Source organism: Metopolophium dirhodum, chromosome 1 (assembly GCF_019925205.1).
Source record: "Metopolophium dirhodum isolate CAU chromosome 1, ASM1992520v1, whole genome shotgun sequence".
In the NCBI taxonomy this organism is placed as follows: domain Eukaryota; kingdom Metazoa; phylum Arthropoda; class Insecta; order Hemiptera; family Aphididae; genus Metopolophium; species Metopolophium dirhodum.
Window position 1 is genome coordinate 92,526,395 of NC_083560.1, and position 15,215 is coordinate 92,541,609.

Below are 15,215 nucleotides of genomic sequence, written 5' to 3' on the forward strand. Positions count from 1 at the left end.
GTTCAACAAATTATGTGGTTTCGAAGTTTTAAATTTTTCTCAAATATTGAAATGTCTGTCGTCTTTATCAATTCATAAGCTAGTCGCGAGTGATGGCCCTGTGGAAGTCTGTAATCAGCTGTATCGAAACCCTATACAATCGAATAATATACACATATTATGATCGAAATACTCAGAAATAGATAACAACATACATTATATTTATCTTATCAGTATTCGGGCTTCTGTTTACTGTAGTAGTTGTCTATCATTTATTTTTTCGACAAACAAAGCGAAAACTCCCTTTTTAAAAAGTGAAACATAATATTATAGTATTACCTATACAGTTTTACTTTGCGCTTTGGCGTTCCTATATTTTATTGCATCATATTATAAACATTGGAATACCTATTCTGTACGTGACGAATACTATATTTTTATTTATTATATCAATAGATTATCTATTCCCAATTGTTGATATTATTTTAATACTTAGTTTATAATACTAGTAACCATTTCGACGATTTTGTTGTTGTTTGATCAATAATTACACACAGGTTTCTTTCAGAAATAAAAATGGCTAGCGAAGTTGAAGATACTTTGAAACGCATTCAATCTCACCGTGGAGTCATCGGTACAATTGTAGTAAATAACGAAGGTTCGTATTCTTCTACAATTTCTACACCTATTATACTTGTAATACCTATATTATATATATTTCTTTAAACGTTAAATAAGTATAGGTTTAATAATAATGTTTTTTTAGGTATTCCTATTAAGTCAACTTTGGACAATTCAACTTCGGTCCAATACGCTGGATTGATACAACAGTTAGCTGATAAAGCTAGGAGTGTTGTGAGAGATTTGGATCCGTCTAACGATTTGATGTTCTTGAGGATGCGTACTAAAAAACATGAGATAATGGTGGCACCAGGTAAATTTCATCAAATGTATTTCTTCTATTAAATCAATAATTAAACATATTTTATTTTAATATTTTAATATTTTAATATTTTATATTTCATTCATGTATTGCCAATTAACTTTTATACCATCATTCTTAACTCGTTTTAATACATAGGTTTTCGGAAAAAGAATTAAAAAATTGTATGGGTGCTAAACTAGATTTAAACCATTTATTGTATAATTCCATATTTGATTAAATAATTGATATTAAATGATAGTGTATTTTTATGCCCTATTGGTGTTTTAATAGTATAACTATCATCAATGAAATACCAATAATATATTATGAGAATAATATGATAATATTTTTTTATTTAATATAACAAAAAATTGAAAATGAATGGATTGTAAATATGTAGGTACACATCTTTAATCTTTACAGAATGTGAATTCCCTTACTATGGATTCTTTTCTGCATATTCTATGAAATAGAATATTCCTTTAGTAATTAATCTTTAATTGGTATGATAATGTATAACTGTATAAGAGTTGTAAAATGTCTCATAACTCTATTTAAAAAGAAACTCATTTTCATATGATCTTTTATATTTTAAATGGCACACAAGATGTTGACTGATAAAGCATTTCGATGGATGCCGGTGGTCGCACATTGTTATTATCTATATAAGGACTGTTGTAAATACATTTGTTTATTAATGGAATATTTTTAGTGGCGTAGTTATAATTTTTTTTTTTTTTTCATAGGGGGGAATAGATATTAATTGTAACTATAACTGAATACAATAAAGAAACATATTTAAATGCCACAAAACAAAACATAACAATTAACAAAATATATAATATTATATTATTAAACAAAACCAAACGCAAAACATAATTTATAGAATATCATCAAACAAAAAAAAATTTAAAAATTTATATTGGTTTGTAGAAATATTTATTTCATGCGATTTATTTTTGTCTTAACAAAAAACCTCAGAATTTATTTTGTATTCCGTATCCGGGCCAATGTAATCCTTGCATTAGTTATTATTTTTTTAAATTAACAGGTATTAAATCTTAAGCAAAATAACATATAAATTCTAATTAACAATAAACATAACATTTGTATAATGCTAAAAAAGTTTTAATTTTATATAATGATAAAAGAAAAAATGGTTTTATGTTTTAATTGTAAATATAAAGCGCGTAAGTGTACGTTGCTTTGCTGTACAGTAGGTTACAAGTGGGTCAATGTATAATGGATTGTATTAAACTTGAATTCAATGATATAATATCATTGTATAAGAAAAACGATTCTGAGCGGAGACGGTTCGTCAGTTTGGATTTTTTATATTGTTATTAATAAATTTTTTATTTGTTGCTATACATGGTAATAAACAAAGCGTTAGAAATTGAAATCCCATTTTTAGGGGTTTTTCGTAATATGTCGATAGTTTTTTCTGCGGTATTAAATAGCTATTGAGAAAATCGAAAAAGACCTCTTTAAAGTTCGATCTTGTTCCTATTCACTAATGTTAACTATATGTTGAAATCTTTCTGATAGAAATTTTGTATACAGGATAAAAAATAAATAAACACCATTGTAAAACCAGTAGCTTTCTCGCTCCGCTCAGAATCTAATAACATGAAACAAATTTTTTTTTTCTTCAAATGCGAGACCTGTTTTAAAAACATTATTTAACAATGCACGTTTTAAATCTATAATCTAAAAAAGCCACTCACTCTTTTTAAAAAACATGAAATAACAGATGAACTTTGAATTTGAAATTAAAACTGTGTTTATTTATTTTTTGATTAAAGTATAAACTACTTATAAGAAACCTCATTCTAAATGTTCAATCCTTACCTTAAAAATATTTTAACATTTCATAACTTTTTATCTACCTACAAAATAACTAACAATTTTTCAAGATTTTGATGAATTTTGTTAAAATTTTAACTTTAAATACTTATAAAAAAATTCTTGCTTATGTATCATTAAAATATTTTAACTGTTTTTCTAAAAACTTATGAGGAACCTTGTATTAAATTATCAAGTTTTTTGACCCAACCAAAAACATTTTATCTGTATTCATGGAAAAAAACTATTAAATATTGAACATTTCTAATGAGAATAATTAGTTCAAAACGAGCTAATATTTTGAAATTATAGCATCGTTAAAAAAATGATAAAATAAACAATCATTTAACATTTAAAGTAGCGGGTCTCAACCTTTTTGAGTTCTCGACCTCCTATAATGTCATCAAGATGTCTAACGACCCTTTTGTAATAAAGCATTAAAAATTTTACAAACTGTTATTATGGTATTTATTTGTGTATACATTTTACAAAAAAAGATATATTTTAAAAGCCAATTGGTGTTAATTAATTCAAATAAAAAATTTTAAATTACGCACATTTGAATATTGTTTTAATTTAATGACTCTTTTACTGTTGTTGATTTGAAATAATTTTGTCAATCCTTGGCTTAATAGATTTGGTTTGACTGATTCTCATTGTTGGCGATATATCCACCCGATTTCTCAATTTAGTTTTAATTGTAGTCATCATAGAAAATCCTGCTTCGCATAAGTATGTCGTTGAAAAAGGAATTAACTTTTTCAAAGCTTCTTCTGTTAATGCAAGATACTTATTTTGAATTTTGATCCAAAATGTACTTATGTTTTTATTACAATTAAAAATCTGTTCCAACCCTTTGTCTGAATACAACTAAATTAATTTTTCTTCATTTAATGATGATAATTTATTTTTTACTGATTTAATAAATGGATTAATAACCCATAAATTGTTTGAGCAAATGTCTTTTCGTTGGATCAAAATATTTAAGAAATATTTTTTTTTTTTAGTTTTAGTAAATGAATTTATAATAACATTTTGCATTTTATTTATTTCATTTTCATTCATTATTTTTTCTTTCACCATATAAAAAAAAGATGGAACATATCGAACGTAAGCTTTTCTACTCTTTTATCCCAAAGTTTGATTTTGTTGAGAAATGCTTTTATTGTTTGATGTAAAAATATTAGTATATGACCCTTGTAAACTCAAATTTAGGTCGTTGAGATAGAAAATATATCTGAAAGATAAGCAAGATTTATTAACCATTAATTATTTTCAAAATAATCACCCAAGGGTTTTTTAGATTCTGAGTGAAATGATGAATGTATTGATTTTACAATGATGTGTGTTTTTTATTTTTTATTTTTATTTATGTGTCTGTCATCACCTATTAGGACAGTAAAAATGCTTGGATTTTCTTCAACAGTATCTTTTCTGATAGGAAAGTGAATCTAGTTAGTACTTTGGGGAGTCAAAAATAAGAAATTCTCAATAGTTTACAAAAGTGCCGTAAAAAACAAAAGAAAAATTAAGGAAAAACTGGAAATTTTACGCAAAATTTGTTTTCGAGAAAATCTATTTTAGTTTTTGGTGTAACACTAAAACAAATGGACGTATGTACATGAAATTTTCGCTGGTTATTTATATTTACATTTTCTATACACGATAAAATTTTAAAAATATTTTGATTTGTTTTGAACTGTTTAGGAACATTTTCAGTTTCCAATTTTATTAGTATTTTTTTCTATGGATGTCAATAAAACTTTATTTTTTGGGTAAAAAAGCTTCAAAATTTAATACAAGGCTCCTACTATGTTGTTACAATGATATTTAAAAAATATTAATAATTCTTTGTCACAATTTTTATTTATAAGCATTTAAAGTTCAAATCTTGACAAAATGCGGAAAAATCACGAAAATTAACAAATTATTTTGAGTTAAAATTCATAAAAATTTTTCTTTTTAAATCTGAAATTTGAAAAAGTAATACAAGATTCCTCATAAGTTTGTCTACCTTTATCAAAAATAAAAATGTCTACAACAAAGTCTAATTACATTTTTATGAGCGTGTGAAATTCATATTTTTACAACATTTGATATTTACTCGATTTCTCATGTAACAATGTTCTTATTTTATTGTAATTAAAAAACGAATGACTGTAGATACTTGAAAATTTTACTGAATGTTTTTATTGGCATTTCCTATACACAATAAAATTTTGAAAATAATTTGACTCTTTTTGAGATGTTAATGGACATTGCCAGTTCTCAATTTTCTTAGTTTTTTTTTTCTTTAAATATCAATAAAATTTTATTTGTTGGGTAAAAAAGCGTGAAAATTTAATGCAAGGCTCCTGATATATTGTTACAATAGCAGTTGAAAAATATTAAAAATACAGTCACAATTTTTTTTTATAAGCATTTTAAATTCACATTTTGACAAAATTTATCAAATTTATAATTTAATAATTATTTTTTTAGTTAAAAATTTATAAAATGTTCAACATTTATAGTTAAGGATTGAAAATTGAAAACAAGGCTCCACGTAAATAGGTTATATTATATAAATTACTTTATTCACAATAATATCATCAATTATACTTGGTAATATCATAGGCTGACCTAACCTAACCGTTTTCGCTCAGAATCGTTTTTTTTATACAAAGATATTATATCATTGAATTCAAATTTTATACCATCCATTACAGTGACTCACTTTAACCTACTGTACAGCAGATCGACATCCTCTTACCCACCTTTTTTAAAATTAAATGTACAATATGTACAAAGTTTATAACTTATAATAAAATAATCACACAATTTACTTTATCAGCTGGTGTAAGACGTACAACTGATGAAACACCTATAAAATACTCAGAACATCGCTTAATCGATTATATTGTTATCTTATCTGTAATAAGAAATATTAGCCTTGAATTGTATTATAAATAAATTTTACCTTTTTATCAACTATCTATCAGACTATCCAATATATATATATATATATACTATAAGTGAAACAATTTTTGTTTTCACATGAATTGGCGACCCTAAAAAAATTTTTGGAGGACCCCCAAGAGGGCCAATAGTAGCTTACAAGTGGGTCACCGTAATGAATTGTGTTAAATTAAAATTCAATGACATAAAAATCTAAAATCATTGTAAAAGAAAAAACAATTGTAAGCAAAGACGGTCAGATATTATTATGAATAAAGTAATTTATATATTATAATCTATTTAAGTAGAACCTTGTTTTAAATTGTATGGTGTATAGAAAATGAAAATATAAACATTTAAATACATTTCAATTCATTTTTGAATTACAACAAAATAACAAAATTTATACATGAGATATCTAGTGAATAATATAATAATAACAATTATAATGTTGTAAAAATATGAACTTTAAACACTCATAAAAATTTAATTTGATTTACTTGTAGACATTTTTTCTTTGATAAAGGTAGGCACTCTTATGAGGAATCTTATATTAGATTTTAAAATCTTAATTTAAAAAGAAAAATTTTTGTGAAGTCTTAACTCAAAATAATTTGCTTATTTTCATGATTTTTCCGTATTTTGTCAAGATTTAAGCTTAAAATGCTTATAAAAAAAATTGTGACTAAGGATTTTTAATATTTTTCAAATGCCATTGTAACAATATATTAGATGCCTTGTATTAATTTTTCAAGCCTTTTTAGCCAACAAAAAAAATTTTATTGACCAGCTAGATAAAAAAAACTGGAAACTGAAAATGTCCGTAAACAGTTAAAATATTTTGAACATTTTATTGTGTATAGAAAATGCTAATATAAATAACCAGTGACAATTTTATGTATCTATGGTAATTTGTTTTAGGGTTATACCAAAAACCAAAATCGATTTTGTCAAAAACTGATTTTGCGTAAAAATTTCTGTTTTTTATTTTTATTTTGTTTTTACCTACGCTTTTGAAAACTATTAGGAATTTTTTTTACTTTTAGCTTGTATTATTGTATAATACATGTTAAGTTAATATTTTAGTATGTATGTAAACTAGTAACATATATAGTATATAGCAAAAATATTTATAACATTTAATACAATTTAATAGTGTTTTAGGTGCATAATTTTATTATGAGCTAAATTGATATTAATGTATTTATAATTTATTTTTTCAGATAAAGATTTCATTATGATCGTTATTCAAAACCCAACAGAAGCACAGTCATAAGAGAACAATTTTTAAATATTATAGCAAATCATAAAATGCACTTCAATTGAAATCTAAATAACATCCAAAAATAGAAATTTGTAAATAATTATTAGTTAATTACAAATAATATTGTACATATTAAATATTGATTTTTATAATTTTATATAATGCATACAACAAGATTTTAATTTTATATTTTCTTCTAAAGCTATTTATTTGTTTTTATGAATCCAGATATATAATCGTTTTTAATTAAACATTATCTATGTTTGGACGTCGGTTGTTTACGATATTTCAATATTTAAGAATGATTGTCAATAGTTAGTATGAGTACCTATAGTAAATTATTGCAATTTAAAAATTCCTTAAATTTCCTATCTTTGTTAATAAATTAATATATCGTATACAACCGACATTAAAACGCAGATAACAGATAATATTCTTGTCTTTAAGTTAGCTGATAACTAATAGGTAAGCCTCACTATGATAGAACAAGCCTACTAACCGAAAATTGTATATGTTGTATGTTTTGCGGTTTTGCATCCTTTTAACACAGGGCAGTAGGACACAAAGACACTGTATGTTGTTTCTTTATTCATATTTTGTATTATTAAAAATGTTTTTTAATATTTCAAGTATTTTGCTTATTTTGGGTATCATGTTGTTTATACATTTATTTTATGCATTTAATATATTTTATAGTGGACTAGGTGGCCTAGTGACATTGATTCAAGACCATTAGATACTTTATGATACTTAAAATAATAAGCAAAATATTATTGCAATAAGAGCAAAAAATACAACCAAAAACAAAGCGTTATTATATTTTTACATTAAAACAGTAATTTTGTTCGTTTAACAGTAAACTATATTTAGCTTATACAGTAATATGTACAAAAACTCAGTAGATCTGCTCTTAAAATTGTTTGTAACTTTCGTAATTTGTAGTCAAGTATAATAAACAACATGCATTAACGGAATAGTTAAGACTAAGAAAGATTTACTTGTAAATTATTTTAGTCTTTTTACAATATTTGATTTTTTTTATTTTGGTTTTGAGCACATATTGAGATAAAGAGGTCTGGTCACAATATTATGATCAGTGGCATGGCGAACAATAACAATAAGTTCAGACTAATAAATTATTGTTTCTTAAATAATTTATATTAATAACTAATTATTTTATAATTGTATGATTAAAAAAACTTTTATTTAAAACTTATTTATTTTTAATATTTCAAGTATAATAGTACATGTGTAACTATAGATCGTTTATGTTATGAAACTTAAAAAGGTGGGTTAGTGGATGTCGCTCTGCTGTACAGTAGGTTACAAGTGGGTCACTATAATGGATGATGTTAAATTTGAATTCAATGATATATTATCATTGTATAAGAAAAACGATTCTGAGCGAAAACGGTCAGTCAGCCTATGATATTACCAAGTATAATTGATGATATTATTGTGAATAAAGTAATTTATATAATATAACCTATTTACGTGGAGCCTTGTTTTCAATTTTCAATCCTTAACTATAAATGTTGAACATTTTATAAATTTTTAACTAAAAAATAATTATTAAATTATGAATTTGATAAATTTTGTCAAAATGTGAACTTTGAATGCATATAAAAAAAATTGTGCCTATGTATTTTTAATATTTTTCAACTGCTATTGTTACAATATATCAGGAGCCTTGCATTAAATTTTCACGCATTTTTACCCAACAAATAAAATTTTATTGATATTTATAGAAAAAAAAAACTAAAAATATTGATAACTGACAATGTCCATTAACAGCTCAAAAAGAATCAAATTATTTTCAAAATTTTATCGTGTATAGAAAATGCTAATATAAACATTCAGTGAAATTTTCAAGTATCTACAGTCATACGTTTTTTAATTACAACAAATTAAGAAAATCGTTACACGAGAAATCGAGTGAATATCAAATGTTGTAAAAATATGAATTTGAAACGCTCATAAAAATTTAATTTGACTTTCTTGTTGACATTTTTTTTTTTGATAAAAGTAGACAAACTTATGGATAATCTTGTATTACATTTTCAAATCTAAGATTTGAAAAGAAAAATTTTTATGAATTCTCAACTCAAAATAATTTGCTAATTTTCGCGATTTTTCAGTATTTTGTCAAGATTTGAACTTTAAATGCTTATAAATAAAATCTGTGACAAAGGATTTTTAATATTTTTCAAATATCATAGTAACAAAATAGTAGGAGTCTTGTATTAAATTTTCAAGCTTTTTTACCCAACAAATAAAGTTTTATTGACATCCATAGAAAAAAAAACTAAAAAAAATAGAAACTGAAAATAAACTACTGGGAAATTTTAACTTTTGACCCTTCAAAGTACCAACTAGATTCACTTTCTTATCAGAAAAGTTTCTGTTGAAGAAAATCCAAGCACTTTTACTGTCCTAAAAGGTGATGACAGACACAAAAAACACACATCATTGTTAAATCAATACATTCATCGCTTCACTCAGAATCTAAAATGGTTGAACAATTTTGAAACGAATACATTATTATAAATTATAATAGCAGTGGCCTATTTAGCTATTTAACATATTTTTAAATATTTGTATTTTTAATTTCACATCTGTTTGACATTTTAATTATTTAACATGTATTTTGCCATAGATAGGTAGTTGAAATAATGAAATGTTCATAAAATATTTACATATTATAACTATTGGGATTTTTTTAAACAGATAATAAATTAATTTTCTTTATATTTAATAATTAAAAACCATTGAAAATACACATACAATTTTGTTTATAATCGTAAAAGTTCAAATTATTTTATAGTTAAAAATGCATAACATTTTTAATTTTAATAAATTGTGCTTGAAAATGTTGTACTAGATTCTTCATGAGAATCTTTTTTTCTATAAATTAAATTAGAAAGTTAACGTAAAACCACATTCAAATTTAAAATACAAAAGTGTTTCAAAAACTAATAATCATAGAGATAGGTACTTGAATTTTTCACCTAATATTTATATATTTTAACATTTTCTATACACAGAATACTCAACATTTTTTTTTTCTTTTCATATTAAAAAAAAAATTTGTTAGGTTAAGAAACTTGAAAACTTAATAATATATAAGTTGTTATTATGGCTATTTAAAAATATTTATGATGCATAATTTTGTGGTCAAAAATGTATAAAATGTTCAATTTTCATAGCTAAGGCTTAACAATTTATTGAACAAAAACTTATTTCTCGTGAGTAGTTTGTACTGAAACTAAATCTGAAAAATCTTAAAAATATATAAACACAGTTTTTCTATAAATACTTATTTAACGTTTAAATGTTGACGAAATAAGTTAAAACGAAGAATAACGATTTTAGTTAGGTTAAAAAAAGTTAGTAAAATATTTTTCGTAGTGATTTGTAACTTTTAACGTATTGGCCCTACGGTACCTACCTATACTTATTAGTTATTACTTATTAAGAACATTTTCAAATGGAATGTTTTCGTCAAAAATTAATTCAACTTACTGTATTACTAATAAGTAGTAAAATAAATTACTTTAAATTGTAATAGCATTATGAATATACTATACTTGATATCTAATATATACGCTGATTGCTGAAAGACCGTCTTCGCTCAGAATCGTTTTACGAATTCAATTATTTATCATTAGGTTTAAATTTAACACAATATACATAATTAGACTAATTACACTGACTTGGTACTAATAGACAAGATACACCGACACCTATACTATACGTCTATACAGCCTGGTTTCTTTTTACATTAAATGACATTCTTGATATGTCTATTAAGAACGTTCATGGTAATTATAGCTGGGCTCGAATTGATATTATCTACTAAAAATCACGAAATATGTATGTTCTTAAAAATATACATTAATACATAAAAAAATGAATAAATGTTCAGAAGTATAATATATGCACGTAAAAACCATGTTTTTTTAAAAAAAATTACCATTTTGATTTTAAATAATTATAAAACAAATTACGCAGCAATATTTTTTTTTTTTTTTTTATTGTATATCTAAATAAGTTCCAAAAAATAATATAAAAATTAAAGTACTCACCTAAAATGGTAGTACCTATAAAATAAAATAATATTTGGGTAGGTTAACTTAAAATTTTTTTTACTTAAAGTGGCAGTCATTAATAAAATTATTATTATTTATTTCTATATCTTAAAATTGTAAGTAGGTAGGTATTTAAAGTTTTTATTTAAGTAACAAAATAGTGCTGTATGTCATAAAAACTAAACAGATTAAATATGAACATAAAATTGTAAAAGTCTTTTACATACATCATACAGTATAACCTTTTAAATATCTACACTCATTATTTCGAAAAGTTTTATCTTTATTGAAAAGTGAAATTTTTATTCATAGAAATTTTCATGTATCAACAGTTACAAAAAAAATAACAAAATCGCTTCATTCAATCTTGTAAAAATATAAACTTCAAACGCTCATAAAAATTTAATTTGACTTGCATGTAGACATTTTTGTTTTTGATAAAGGTAAACAAACTTATGAGGAATCTTGTATTACATTTTAAAATCTTAGATTTAAAAAGAAAAATGTTTATAAATTATTATTAAAAATAAATATTTTTGTGATTTTTCCGTATTTTATAAAGATTTTAACTTTAAATGTTTATACAAAAAAACTGTGACCAAGCATTTTTAATATTTTTCCAAATGTCATTGTAACAATATAGTAGGAGCCTTGAATTAAATGTTCAAGTTTTTTATCCAAAAAATAAAGTTTTATTAAAATGTTATCATGTATAGAAAACGCGAAAATAAACAATCCAGTGAAAATTGCATGTATATAAATTAATTTGGTATGGAGTTACATTAATATTTATTCTTGTCAAGATTAAAACTGTAATCAACTATTTTCGATTGAAGAATACTGCAGGTAATTTACCAAATAGCCAGATAAAACTAAGAATTTTGTTTGAGAGATTTTAATTTTGATTGATTATTAAGATTGTTAGGTTTTTAATTTATAATATAATAGTGACGGTTTTGAATATTTATTTTTTCAGCTTTGATATTAATGGATAGCGTTTTTTATTTATTAATATTTACTATCACATTATCACGACACAACAATTTTTGAAATATTTATAATCATCTCTATTAAAAACTAGTAGAATTGTTAATCAATCATAATCGGTTTTCAAAATTAAAATCCGTTAAACTTAAGTTTTTCATTCCTCAGTTATGTCATGGATTTTTGGTCGAAAATATTATACTACTTTTGTTTGTCAACTGGATGCCCTTATAAAATATTAGTGTTGAAAAAAATTCCATGTTGTTGTTTGTATACATATCTGTTAAGTATTTTATTTTGTAATGATATTAATACATTTCAATGATATTTCACTACTCATACAAGAACAAGTCCGAAATCAAAGCAGTTTGATTCAAAATAATTGCCTATACAAATTAAAAATTACTTAAAAATTACGCTAAAAATAATAATATAATATTATTACCTATGTTATTATCGTAGGTGTAGATAATATTATAATATTATGTAATCATGGAAACGACTTGTATAATTTCACTAATATTTCCAATTTATTCAATTGTTACGTTTTGTATGACAGTAATACTTATTAAATTACATATCGACTCTTTTTAAAGTTTGAACAATAATAATTATAGAATTTAAACTAGAAAATGAATAATATTCAACATGAATTCGAAGAAACTTTGAAACGCATCCAATCCCAAAACGGTGTTGTCGGTGTTATTGTGGTAAACAATAATGGTGTGTATTCGAACAGTGTCTTATTATGGTTGTTATAGGTAGGTTAACAGGTAGTAGGTACCTAATTGTTGTGATTGCGGATTTATTAACTTATCATTACTTATTCAACTTTCAAGTCTTGTAGTTAGGTACTAGTTAGCCAGTTAGGTAGTGCTTGTGACATTCAATCTTTCGTCCTTAACTCGGGCTCTGTATTTTTTTATAATTTATCATAATATTATGTTTGATACGATTGTTATAGGTGATCTCATAACATCAACATTAGACAACAGATCATCTGTTAGCCACGCTGAAATGATAATGAAGTTGGCTGACAACGCAAAGGGGTTTGTTAGAAATTTGGATCCGTCAAACGAGTTAACTGTTTTACGAATGGGTTCTAAAAGACGAGAGGTGCTGGTGGCACCTGGTAAATTTTATTTTGAAATATTTTTTTACCCAAATAATATTTTGACTACTATATTTATTGTTTTGAAATGTATACATGCATACCTATTTACTTATCTATATCATATTTCAATCAAACATTTTTTTTTTTCCATTCGTTACAATTGTTGTTGTTCTTTTTTTTTTCATACAACATTTTAAGCTTAGAACAAAAATACATTACATTATATTATATTTGAGATATGTATCTTCTTAAAGCACAAGCTTGTGGCAAAGATATATAATTACAGAAACAGAGAATAATTATAAAAATATGAAAACTACAACAAAAATAAATGTGATTTTAAAATATAATTATATAAATCTAAAATACATAATAATATCATACAAAAAAAAAAATTAGAATTACATAAAATGTACTTATAACTAAAATTCAGATAAATTCTATTAGCCAGTTTTAACAATTGTTTTTTTAACATAACAATTTTTCAAAAACTATTTGTTTTATAAAAATAGGCATTTTAGAAATTGGGTCCAAGGTAATTGACAAACTTTTTACTAAAAGATAAAGTTGAGTCTTGGCATCAAATGCTCGAGAGACTTTTATTACTTGTTTATTTTGTTTTATAGACCCATTGATCTAAATTTTGTAACACCCACAAAATCGCAATTTGTTTAATAAAAGATTCACTGGTGATACGTCAAATATCCTGAAGTATGACTGGTGGATCCTTCATAATCTGTTTTTTAAAGACATATATTATGTACTATCTGACGTTGACGAAGCAGTAATAGTTTTTGAGCATTATCAGATAATCCTCCCTATATTAACAAACAGTATTAACGTATTATTATAAATAGGTACCCGAATGGCTCATAGTTATTATGTTGTAGGTATCTATGACTACCCGACACCCGTACACAATTATTTTAGTGTAATCTATATCATCAATCATTATTTTATCGTTAAGGATTGTTTACATTTTGAAAATATTTTAACATTTGTTATTTGATTATTGTTGCTTTATAGTTACTTAAAAAAACTGATTCTGGATGAAGTAAAATAATATTTTAAAGGGATTCCATACCGTGATTTTCTGTTTTTGTCTAACACATGCGCGACATAGGATTTTTGACGGATTCTTTGCCAAACATATCAATTGATCTAATGAAGTGATGAGAATTCTGAAAAAAGATTTGAATTCGTTGTCAAGTCTACTTGAAATCGACTTTCTCACAATTTTGATTGTTTGATTTTAGCTTCTCCAAAAATTGAAATACAAAAATGTTTAAATACTCTTTTTTAATATGACGTTTTCTGGAATTTGGGGGATAATATCAAAAATGTGGGAAAGTCGATTTCAAGTAGACTTGACGACGAATTCAAATCTGTTTTCAGAATTCTTATCGCTTCAATAGATCAGTTGGAATGTTTGGCAAAAAACACGTCTAAAATACTATGTCGCGCGTGTGTTAGACAAAAACAGAAAATCACGGTATCGAATCCCCTTAATATCGACTGTGTGTAGATTAGTGTTATTATTATTAAATTATGTATGTAGAATGTACCTATATTCTATAATATATATATAATATGTCAATACTCAATACTATCTTCTACAAGTTTATATAGATAACTGAAAAATCAATTAGTACACATAACTTTAATAACTATAAAATAACTATAAAACAAATTTGAATTTAGATAGTTAATTAATATTTAAAATCTTATAGGTACCTAAAATAAAAACATTAATTAATTACCAATTAGATAAATTAAATTATATTTTTAAATCTTTTTTTTTTTCAGGTAAAGATTTCGTAATTATCGTTCTTCAGAAACAAAATCATAAATCTATTATGAAAAGCTTAGTAAACTCTTTATAATGCATTTTTATATTGCTTGGAATAAAACAAAAATGTTATTATGTAATTATAAATTAGTTATGTTGTATCTATTTGGCTATACTATACGTAAGACACGTATAAAATTATTAAGTACCTATTGATTTTTAATTTTATGATAGCATGGCAGTTTTTAAAAAGGTTGGCTAATGGCTTATATTTATTACATAGTTTTCTT

General features: G+C 24.2%; 2 protein-coding genes across 3 annotated transcripts; both read left to right on the plus strand.

The window, feature by feature from the left end:
* The first annotated feature begins 142 nt into the window (after positions 1-142).
* On the plus strand, positions 143-7,573 carry LOC132934772 (dynein light chain roadblock-type 2-like). Of its 2 annotated transcripts, none has more exons than XM_061001113.1 (4): positions 143-394; positions 537-637; positions 746-913; positions 6,910-7,573. In XM_061001113.1, the coding sequence occupies exons 2-4, from the start codon at positions 556-558 to the stop codon at positions 6,960-6,962; spliced, it is 303 nt and encodes a 100-aa protein (XP_060857096.1). In that variant the 5' UTR covers positions 143-394; positions 537-555; the 3' UTR covers positions 6,963-7,573. The 2 variants fall into 2 exon arrangements, with proteins under 2 accessions (XP_060857096.1, XP_060857095.1); XM_061001112.1 differs by having other exon boundaries at positions 172-394; positions 548-637.
* A 5,081-nt stretch (positions 7,574-12,654) lies between these two features.
* LOC132940566 (dynein light chain roadblock-type 2-like) lies at positions 12,655-15,065 on the plus strand. Its single transcript, XM_061008300.1, has 3 exons — positions 12,655-12,745; positions 12,987-13,154; positions 14,943-15,065. The coding sequence occupies exons 1-3, from the start codon at positions 12,655-12,657 to the stop codon at positions 15,017-15,019; spliced, it is 336 nt and encodes a 111-aa protein (XP_060864283.1). The 3' UTR covers positions 15,020-15,065.
* The last annotated feature ends 150 nt before the right edge of the window (positions 15,066-15,215 follow it).

Bases quoted from the DNA above. Each gene is read 5' to 3' on its own strand.
- LOC132934772 (XM_061001113.1), top strand. From the start codon at position 556: ATGGCTAGCGAAGTTGAAGATACTTTGAAACGCATTCAATCTCACCGT. The intron at 638-745 runs GTTCGTATTCTT...ATGTTTTTTTAG, and splicing joins AATTGTAGTAAATAACGAAG to GTATTCCTATTAAGTCAACT. The intron at 914-6,909 runs GTAAATTTCATC...TTATTTTTTCAG, and splicing joins TGAGATAATGGTGGCACCAG to ATAAAGATTTCATTATGATC.
- LOC132940566 (XM_061008300.1), top strand. From the start codon at position 12,655: ATGAATAATATTCAACATGAATTCGAAGAAACTTTGAAACGCATCCAA. The intron at 12,746-12,986 runs GTGTGTATTCGA...CGATTGTTATAG, and splicing joins TATTGTGGTAAACAATAATG to GTGATCTCATAACATCAACA. The intron at 13,155-14,942 runs GTAAATTTTATT...TTTTTTTTTCAG, and splicing joins AGAGGTGCTGGTGGCACCTG to GTAAAGATTTCGTAATTATC.